A 10,690-nucleotide genomic window follows, 5' to 3' on the forward strand; every position below is an offset into this window, starting at 1 on the left:
CTTCCACCCAGAAAGGCAGCCCATTTACGCAGTCCGTCTGGTCTGCCTCTCCATGAAGGTAAATACGCTGGGGGTTGTTTCCGGTTTCAGGTTTTGATCACAATTCCAAGTAGGATCCAAGTAGGTTGCTTCCATTTTATTCCCCCCCCCGACCCCCGACAGTCTGAATTTGAGAAAATGTGTACGTACACATTATGTCGGGGGGTGGGGGAAGATACAGTGCTTATTAACATGGCATGTTTTTGTTTACTTGAAAATTGCTTCCCAAGATTCAATCTGGTTTTTGGAAAAATTTTAAATTACATTCCCACGTACAAATAAATTGTATGCTTTCCGGGGAAGTGACATGTTTATATGGAGATAAAGGGAATTATAATGCTCTTAACTCTTATGTAGTATATCCTTATCAAAATCACCAAGCATGAGAACACTGTTTAGTCTCATTCATCACTCGGCACAGCCTCTTTCTGTCCACTCCAGGACAGAGTCTTTGCCGTGGCCCCAGATAACGTGTAAATTAGCTTCATGGGACCAGAGAACCTTTGGAAACCCAGTTTGCTGAGCCTTGAAGTACCATTTAGACTTAACTTCCATTAGGTCCGAGCTCTGGGAGCTGGAGCGCGGGGCTGGAGGAGGCTCTTTCAAGCCCGGGAGCTGTGTCCCTGCCTGGTCTCCACACTGACGACCCAAATTTATGGCTTGCTCTTAGCCTCTGACCCTTCTCACTACAGAGTGAGTGAGACACCTGGAGTCCACTGAGCACTCCCTTTGAAGGACATTCCTGTTCTCTCACGATGCCTGTTTTCCCCAGCTGCTAACCTCATTTAGCCAACCAGGTTAAAGAAGAGTTTCTGGCTTTGTGTCGGCATGAAGAGTACACGTTGTAGCTGCCAAGAGTAAAGGCTGGGTCTGTAACAGCCCAAACCAGGCATCTGCAGGTAGTCAGCGGCTGCCTTCCAGCCCCTTCACCTGTGTGGACTGCAGAGAGCCCCAGGCCAGCAAGGCGGGCCTGTCTTTTATTGGATCCTCAACATCAGGGTCATGATGCTCCTTCCTCTCCTGAAAAGAATTGCTTGTCTTAGGCCAGTCTAATATGTTATTTTAGGGGCTACCCAATTACGCTGAAAGCAAATGGAAGAAAAGAGAGAATGCTAATTGTTCAAGTGGGTTTTTAGCATACATTGACTGTACTTTTCTGACAAGTGAGTGCTAATCAGGGGAAAGGAATGCTTTCTTTTTTTTTTTTAACATCTTTATTGGAGTATAATTGCTTTACAATGGTGTGTTAGTTTCTGCTTTATAACAAAGTGAATCAGTTATACATATAATGTTCCTATATCTCTTCCCTCTTGCGTCTCCCTCCCTCCCACCCTCCCTATCCCACCCCTCTAGGTGGTCACAGAGCACTGAGCTGATCTCCCTGTGCTATGCGGCTGCTTCCCACTAGCTATCTGTTTTACATCTGGTAGTGTATATATGTCCATGCCACTCTCTCACTTTGTCACAGCTTACCCTTCCCCCTCCCCATATCCTCAAGTCCAGTCTCTAGTAGGTCTGTGTCTTTATTCCCATCTTACCCCTAGGTTCTTCATGACATTTTTTTTTCTTAGATTCCATATATAGGTGTTAGTATACGGTATTTGTCTTTCTCTTTCTGACTTACTTCACTCTGTATGACAGACTCTAGGTCCATCCACCTCACTACAGATAACTCAATTTCGTTTCTTTTTATGGCTGAGTAATATTCCATTGTATATGTGTGCCACATCTTCTTTATCCGTTCATCGGTCGATGGACCCTTAGGTTGCTTCCATGTCCTGGCTATTGTAAATAGAACTGCAGTGAACATTTTGGTACATGACTCTTTTTGAATTATGGTTTTCTCAGGGTATATGCCCAGTAGTGGGATTGCTGGGTCATATGGTAGTTCTATTTGTAGTTTTTTAAGGAACCTCCATACTGTTCTCCATAGTGGCTGTACCAATTCACATTCCCACCAGCAGTGCAAGAGTGTTCCCTTTTCTCCACACCCTCTCCAGCGTTTATTGTTTCTAGATTTTTTGATGATGGCCATTCTGACTGGTGTGAGATGATATCTCATTGTAGTTTTGATTTGCATTTCTCTAATGATTAATGATGTTGAGCATTCTTTCACGTGTTTGTTGGCAATCTGTATATCTTCTTTGGAGAAATGTCTATCTAGGTCTTCTGCCCATTTTTGGATTGGGTGGTTTGTTTTCTTGTTGTTGAGCTGCATGAGCTGCTTGTAAATTTTGGAGGTTAATCCTTTGTCAGTTGCTTCATTTGCAAATATTTTCTCCCATTCTGAGGGCTGTCTTTTGGTCTTGTTTATGGTTTCCTTTGCTGTGCAAAAGCTTTGAAGTTTCATTAGGTCCCATTTGTTTATTTTTGTTTTTATCTCCATTACTCTAGGAGATGGGTCAAGAAGGATCTTGCTGTGATTTATGTCATAGAGTGTTCTGCCTATGTTTTCCTCTAAGAGTTTGATAGTTTCTGGCCTTACATTTAGGTCTTTAATCCATTTTGAGCTTATTTTTGTGTATGGTGTTAGGGAGTGATCTAATCTCGCTCTACATTGTGAAAATGACTCTACTACCCAAAGCAATCTACAGATTCAATGCAATCTCTATCAAACTACCACTGGCATTTTTCACAGAACTAGAACAAAAAATTACACAATTTGTATGGAAACACAAAAGACCCCGAATAGCCAAAGCAATCTTGAGAACGAAAAATGGAGCTGAAGGAATCAGGCTCTCTGACTTCAGACTATACTACAAAGCTGCAGTAATCAAGACAGTATGGTACTGGCACAAAAACAGAAATATAGATCAGTGGAACAGGATAGAAAGCCCCCCACGCACATATGGTCACCTTATCTTTGATAAAAGAGGCAGGAATGTACAGTGGAGAAAGGAGTGCTTTCTTATGCTTTGTGAGCTTGACACAGCGCAGCCTCTGCAGGGTACATTATTCCTGAGACAAACTGCTTCTTAGGAGGAGTGCAGAGCTGGGCTCCAAGCACTCTCAATTTCCCTTTTTGAAAAGCCCCACCTTTCAAATTGTCAGCACCAAAAGCTGCCTCAACTATGGCAACCCTCAACACATATTTTGGGTAACTGTATCCTGAAAAGAGGTGATTTTCTGAGGCTGTTTCTTGTGAATTCTAAGGCCAACCTGGGGAAGCTGGGCATGGCCCCTCAGAGGCCCCTGTTGTGGTGGAAGGAACACAGGCCTCTCCTCCTTCATGGGTTCTCTCCCAGCCCCTTCCCCCTGCCTCAGATCCCCCACAGCTTCCTGCTGTCCCCACCCCTGCAGACCTGATCTCAGGACAGGGTCTGATACTATCCTGTTGAGAAGTAATTAACCAAAACCACTCGTGCTCCTTGTCGGCCCCAGGCAAACAGCTGGGGCAAAGCCGAGGGGACAACGCCCTGAGTTCAGGCAGCAGGAAGTGAACAGAGTGAGAAAACAGATGCCAGTGATACTTGCAGTGTGGTGATGGCCGAGGGGCCGTCCTAGAACTCCTTAAACCATCTTGCCTCCTTTAAGTTCAGGGGACCACATACTCAGCCCCACTCTGAGGCGTGTGGTATCATCCTTACTCTCTGAATAAAGATTTTAGGTCTGACTGTTTGAAATTGTGTAAAGTCACTATAAAGGAATAGTTACACATATATCAAACTCTATATGAGAGAGAAACAAAGTACTCTGATCATAAACCTCCCACACTGTGGGGTTGTGTGCAGTACTCCAGAGAGTCAGGAAAGTGTTGTTTAGCTGAAGAACAAACGTCCATTAGTGGGAAGGGCAAGAAACATTGAGGGCCATAGTCCTTGACACTGACCTCGTACCCCCAGGAGCACCTGTGGGGCGGCCTGCGAGCCCTCCTCCCCAGCACTTGGGCCTGCCCTGCAGTTCTCCCCAAGGGTACGGGCTCATGCCTGCATCCTGACCGCCTCCTGCAGCCAAATGGGGCCCTTCCTTGCTGCAGCCTTTAGCAGCCTGACGTAATGCTGGCAGCAGGAAGTTCTAATCTGGAATGTTTTTGTTTGTTGTGCTTCCTCAGGATTTCCTTGGATCTGGAGACCCCAAAGAAACAAAGATGCTAATCACCAAACAGGCCGACTGGGCTCGAAATATCAACGAGCCCAAAGCCGCCGTGGAGATGTACATCTCGGCGGGCGAGCATGGCAAGGCCATAGAGATCAGCGGCGACCACGGCTGGGTTGACACGTAGGTTTTCAGTCCCTGCCCCAAGAGGCATTTGGCAGCATGTCATGTCATGTCAGCTCTTGGTTTTGACTGACAAGGAAAAAACTAGTGTTTCTCTAAGTATCTGATCCGAAGGTGATGGTGACTTGGTTTTGGGGAGACACAGAGACTGAACGAGGCAGTCACTGCCTTTGGGAAGCTGAGCGAGGCCCTGGGGAAAGGGTGGTGGGGACTGAGTGGGGAGCCACCCAGGCCCCGGGGCTGCCATTCCCTGAGCCCTCCCTATGAGCCGGCCTTCGGTTCTCCCCCACACCCTCCGCGTTGGTGTTTCCATGCCCACCTTCAAATGAGGAAACCGAGGTTCAGGGACCAAGTGATCGTATAAGGCCAGGTAGCTGGGAATTTGTGGAGCAGAGCTACAGACTGATCTCAGTGCCCATAACTGGTATGATGGTAGGCCCTGAAAAGAACAAGAAAAGTCCTAAGCATGTCAGGGAAGGAGACGTGAATTCTCACGGGAGGAGCCCTGGATGTCTTCTCCTGAGTGGTAGTCTTTGCACGAAGGGCATTTGACGAATTTCAGGAGGTAGAGATGGTAGGAAGGGAAGATCGTGCAGGTGGAAGAACTGCCCAAGCAGGACAGGTTGGCGTCGGTCAGATGAAGGGTCCAGGCAAGGGTGGAGGACGCAGGCTGCGGCAGGAGCATCGGGGCTGGTCTCACCGGGAGGGCCTCCGGGGCCAGCCAAACTGAGGCGTTTAGATTTGTCAGTAGGTGGTGAGGACCCCTGGTCGGGGCTGTGCTCTCGGAAGCCCACTCAGGCAGCAGGTGGGGGATGGAGGGAAAACTAGAGGAGGACCAGGTAAGTGGCCAGTGCGGCAGCTGAGAGAACGAGAGAGACGTGGAGGAGGTGAACTGACAGGACCCAAGGCAGGGTGCGTCGGGGCAGGGCCGGCAGAGCTGATTCTGAGCTCTGGGCCTGGTGGTCAGTGATTTCACTCAAGGCAGAGAACAGAAGCAACAGTGAGAGCTGTCTGGGTGGAGCTGCCAGACAGAGGATGGATTTGGTCTTAGGACTCTTAGAGCATCAGACCTTCAGGCAGAGGGCTTTCTCCTCCCACCGTCAGGGAGAGTGGGCTTTGCGCTCACACATGTACACACGTATAGGCTGCTACAGCTGGCACAGGAGAAGAGGTGAGGGAGTGCCTCCTGAGTTTGGCTCAGTCTAAGCCCTGAAGGCTGTTGACTGTTCTAGAAACAGGTAGCAGTGGCCCGGGACTTGAGAGGGGGAGGGGCTGGTTGATGGCTGAGTCATGTGGTTGGTGTGGTCCCTCACAAAGAGACCTGGGTGGGTGACCTCCTGCCCCATCTTTCTCTCGTCCAAGGATAACGTCTCTTGAAGATAGAGGTGCAGATTTTGCAACCCAGTTATTCTGTTAATGAAAGGTGTGGTACAGGAGAGAGCCAGGCAGCTTTAGGTCCCCCACTCAATCCTCTGGTTTTGTGTCTCACTTTCATTTGCAGCTTATATGGATCAGGTTACCCTGGGGATACTTGACTAGTGCAGAAAGGAGACATTAAGCCTGTTCTGTCCTTCCGGGCCTGGCTGTCAAAGGTGCTTCTCCTCCAGGGACAGAGGGTTAATGGGCGGGGCGGGGGCGGAGGTGCTAAGGGGTTGCCTGTGCCACCTTTCCCTAAACACGTGTCCTTTCTTTGCTGAGAAGTGTTATTTTTAGATGCCGTTATTATTCTAAGTACAGATTGACAGGCCTCCCTGAGCTCGCCTGTCTCTGAGACAGGGCTCTGCTACAGCTGCTTCTCACAAGGAGCGAGCTGGGTAGAGCCCCTTTCCCTCTGGAGAGCTGGTTTTACTCAAAACCCCGGCCTGACCAGAGGGAACAAGCACTTTCCACGCAGCCTCATGTGCCCACGAGCAGTGGCAGGGCTGGCTTCCACTGGGAAAAGTGGTGAACCAGTGGTCCCCATGGCCCCTCAGCCTGGTCAGCACTTTGGCCAGGAGGAGAGGCACAGTCAAGATTCCCTGCAGGCCTTCCTTCCAGAGCTCAGAGCAGAACCGCACCTGCCTCTTCCTTGAGAGGTCCTGTCCCAGAAGACATCTCCCTCCTCTGCTTCTACTTTCCTGTGAGAATTCCTCAAATGCTGCTGGAAAGGGCACTCTGCCACTTCCTGGCTGCAGAGTCTTGGGCAGCTTGCTTCATCTTTCACCCTAGGCTCTAGTCTCCTCATGTGTTAAATGGGAATAGCAGTACCACCCCCTTGGGGCGGTGAAGATTCAGTGAGATCACACATGCGAAAGCTCATGGCGCTGAGCTTGATGCCCGTAGGTGATGAGTAAACGTTGATTTCTCTCCCCAGAGCTTGCTGGATAGGTTCGTAACTCCTGTGAAAGGCACAAGAGGTGGGGGAGATGGTGTCCTTTACCAAGCAGCGTTTCTGGATTAAGTATTCACTCAATAACCTCCCATCAAGCACCAGGGGCCGTGGCGCCATACGGAGGCCTGGGGACGTCAGCACGAATCAACACCGAGCCTGCCCTGGGAAGACCCAGACGCTCGCTTCCTTCCACCGGGCTCCCTTCCCGGGAGTCCATCTCCTTCCTGTGCTCTCGCCGCCCCAGGCTCATCGACATTGCCCGTAAGCTGGACAAGGCCGAGCGGGAGCCCCTGCTGATGTGCGCCCACTACTTTAAGAAGCTGGATAACCCTGGCTATGCTGCCGAGACCTACCTGAAGATTGGTGACCTGAAGTCCTTGGTTCACCTGCACGTGGACACCCAGCGCTGGGATGAGGTGAGCATAGGGTGCCCTCCCTGAGCCCCGGGACATGGGGATTTTGGGCGTTTGGGTGGAGAGCAGCTGTCCTCCTTGTGGGCGTGAACATTGGCCTGGCAGTCACGAGACTCACCTGTGAATTCTCTGAGCCAGAGTATCCTGGAGGGCTTCTCCGTACTCGCTTTCTGTTTGTTCGCTCATTCATTCATTCATTCAGAAGATCATTATGGCCTGCTGGCTGTGTTCCAGCCCAGTGATGGAGCCCAAGGATGCGGGAGTTAACGTGACAGCTCGCACTGCCTGCTGTTGGTCCGAGATGCCTCTGACCAGCACCACGGGCTGAAGCATTGCAGACAGGGAGGCACACCTGTGTGACATTTAAAACCTGCTGGCTGGCATTTTGGCAGAAGATGCCACCCGTACTCTCCCTGAAACGGCCGGAGCCATTTCAGGGGCCAGCTCCTCCTTCTCTTCCTGGCCGCCTCCCCCCGACTCCTCTGTCATGAGGGTCGGTCAGAGAATTAGCCAGGCCGGCGGGAGAGATGGCTGTGGTGGGGCTGGTGGAGCAGCTGGTGCTGCCCCTCTGTGACTTAAGTCGCACCCTCCAGCTGACTGGCTCCCTGTGCCCTGGATTAAAATTCATCCTCGAGGGGATGAGAGCTGTGCGCACTGTCCTCACCCTCCCCACCCACCCACTGTGGTCTGGTCTGCAGAGCCGTTGCAAGGCCTTTGCTGGTAAGAGCTGTCTGACTCTTGTCTCCCCGCTAATTGGCTCCATTTGGTGAGGTGACAGGGTCACTGATGAGAAAAGGTGGAGCCAGGGACAGAGGCAATAATGGCTTCTCAAGATACATTCATCAGATTTCTCAAGCAGCATAAATTAGAGCATCTTGGCTGTGCATGAGGCAGACTTTCTCCCCGTTGCCACGTATTTTCCCCCGTGACTCATTTCCGGTTCTCCCGGTCTGACAGGTGGTTCTGAGGCTTAGATGAAGCAGTCACCGGGTCCCATGCAGCACCACGACCACGGTCATCTTTGACAGCTAATAAGCAGCAATGATGATAATGTCAATTCTGTTTCCTTAGGTGTCGCCTGCAATTAAAAGAAATCTGTTTGCAGCGCGACAGGAGCCCACGCAAAGCCTCAAAATAAAATGTTTCCGATTCTGTGCCACTTCTGTGGTTCAGAAACAGACTGTGTTGTTACCGAATCCAGTTGCTTGCATATTGCTGTTAATTGCCTTTTGTTTTCAAAGAGCTGGTTTGTTTGTGCATTTCTGGGGGTGGTGAGCGGGGGGGGCACTCTCCTCCGAGTTGTCGGGCTGGCAAAATATGACGTCCCTGGCGGGCTCAGCCAAGCACCCGTGTTTTCATGGGGGCCGCGGGGGCTGCTTTATTAAGAAGCCATTTGCTCCTTCCTCTAGGCCTTCGCCTTGGGTGAGAAGCACCCCGAGTTTAAGGATGACATCTACGTGCCCTACGCTCAGTGGCTAGCAGAGAACGATCGTTTTGAGGAAGCCCAGAAAGGTAGGCCACATAGCCTGGCACCTTGCATAAGGGGCAGGAGAAAGCACTGCCAAGACACACGTGTCAGGTGGGCTGCCCAGCCCTCCTGCCGTGGGCCCCAAGATAGACAACTTCCTCGGCGGGTGTGATGTGCTTGGTGCTGAAAGGCCATGGAGCCGTGGGAGGAACACGGGCTCTGCGTGGGATGCACCCGGGCCCACCACTCACGTGCCTGAGGACCTTCGGCAGGTCCTGTCTCCTCTCTGAGCAAAGCACCGTGAGCTCCAGTGTATCTTCCTGTTTATTCCTCACAGCAGCCCTGTGATGTAGGTACCGTTTTGTAGGTGAGAAAACTGAGGTTGGAAGAGGTAAAGGGATTTTTCTGAAGTCCCACAGCTAGGAGGTGGCAGAGAGGGAATTTGAGGCAGGGTGGGGGAGGACGGAAGGAGAGTGGCCGCAGAATGGTCCCACCTGCCACTTTCCTCACCCGGAAGAGAAACTTGGGTTCTGCTTCTGGCTCAGGGAAACGGGGTGTCCTCTGCTCCTCAGCATACCCAGTGGTAAAATGGCTGGGCACAGGAGCGAGAAGTCTAGAGCTTTAAATGGTAATAATAATTTTTAAATGTGGTGGCCTTCTGTGTGTCAGGCACTGACTGGGCGCTTAACCACATAACCCTGCACCTCGCCAGTAGCCTACAGAGATGCAGAGGCTAACTGTGCCCTGCAAAGTCCCAAAGCCACAGAGTGGCAGAGCCAGAATTGGACCAGGATCTGTCAGACTGGGGAGCCTGATTCTCCCAACTAGGGTTTACTCCTTCTCTAGGAAGTATTCTAATTGAAGCTGGATGTGTCATGTTCCATAGCATCCCATTTGCACTTCTCTGTGGGAACAGTTGCCGCCTCCGGACACATTTCGGAGTGGCGCCCTGTGGAATCTCCTCAGCTGAAAGGCCCCGTTGAAGGACAGCACGTTCTCCATTGCTTCAGCATTTCCAGAGCACCCAGTTGCTGCAGTATGTGCTTGTTTGGGCAAAACACATCAACCTATCCATCTGTCTGGTCTGTCCTTCCAAGAATCCATCGCCATAGTAACTTGGTACTCAGAAAGAGATTGGAGATGGGAATGGAACAAAGGCCAGACCTTTTCCTTCCCTAAAGCAGAGGATTTGGATCATCTGAGCCACCCACATGTGGGCAAGCGTCACAGCTAGAAGTGCTTCCCCAGCTGCCCCCAACATCCCGAGGGTCTGGCCACACAGTAGGGACTCAAGAAATTTCTGTTAAGTGGCTGTGAGAATGACTGAGAAATTTTTGCTTGTTTTCACAAATGTTTGGTTGCTAGAACCAAGCCAGACTTTCCAAGGTTGTCATCAAAAAGCTCTCAGTTGGAGACTGACCAAGCGCTCGAGTCGGGCTCGGTTCTGTGACCTTGGGTGTGCCACTTTACCTCCACCTTGTGAGCGCATTCAAAAGTGTCTTCCTAGGTCTGTTGTGATGATCCAACAGATTCACAGATTCTGTTGTGAGGGAATCATCAACAAAAGCACTCTGTAAAACCACCGAGGCCGTTAGAGTGCCAGGTTCTGTTAGTGTCACCTGGGGAGTCACTAGGCTTTGTCCTGGAACAGGGCAAGGGGCAGAACCTCACTGACGGTGAGCAGTGCTTCTGTCCTCGGACTTTGCCCTGCAGTTTGGTCCCTCAGCTTTCTCTGTCTGCCATGCCTTGCCAAAGTGGGTTGCCTTTTCCCAGCCAAAAAGGCGTATATCTCTCTGTACTTTTTTTCAGGTTGTAGCCTTGGTTATTTATAGCCTCTGGCCTGAGAGGCGCATCCCAGCAGCGCGGTGCTGCAGATGCTCTGACAAGGGTCCTACTTCTGCAGCAGCCCCTTGCAAGCCCTGCAGAATTCCACCCAGCTCCCCCCATGGTGTGTGCTTTTGTGCCCCTGCAGCGTTCCACAAGGCCGGGCGGCAGGGGGAAGCAGTCAGGGTGCTGGAGCAGCTCACGCACAATGCTGTGGTCGAGAGCAGATTTAATGACGCTGCCTATTATTACTGGATGCTGTCCATGCAGTGCCTCGATATAGCTCAAGGTAAGTAAGCATCAGCAGGGCCGCTTGTTTTCCCGGCCCCACTCTGGCACCAAGATAAGCATCGGAAG

General features: G+C 51.0%; 1 protein-coding gene across 3 annotated transcripts in view; it reads left to right on the forward strand.

The window, feature by feature from the left end:
• Nucleotides 1-10,690, forward strand: part of IFT122 (intraflagellar transport 122) — a 73,060-nt gene that overhangs the window by 49,293 nt on the left and 13,077 nt on the right. For all 3 annotated transcript variants that reach the window (XM_007461562.1, XM_007461561.1, XM_007461563.1), the window contains 4 exons: nucleotides 4,091-4,257; nucleotides 6,873-7,044; nucleotides 8,451-8,553; nucleotides 10,482-10,622. In XM_007461562.1, coding sequence (XP_007461624.1) covers nucleotides 4,091-4,257; nucleotides 6,873-7,044; nucleotides 8,451-8,553; nucleotides 10,482-10,622 — 583 coding nt within the window. The remainder of the gene's footprint in view (nucleotides 1-4,090; nucleotides 4,258-6,872; nucleotides 7,045-8,450; nucleotides 8,554-10,481; nucleotides 10,623-10,690) is intronic.

Source organism: Lipotes vexillifer, unplaced genomic scaffold, assembly GCF_000442215.2.
Source record: "Lipotes vexillifer unplaced genomic scaffold, Lipotes_vexillifer_v1.1 scaffold889, whole genome shotgun sequence".
NCBI classification, from domain to species: Eukaryota; Metazoa; Chordata; class Mammalia; order Artiodactyla; family Lipotidae; genus Lipotes; species Lipotes vexillifer.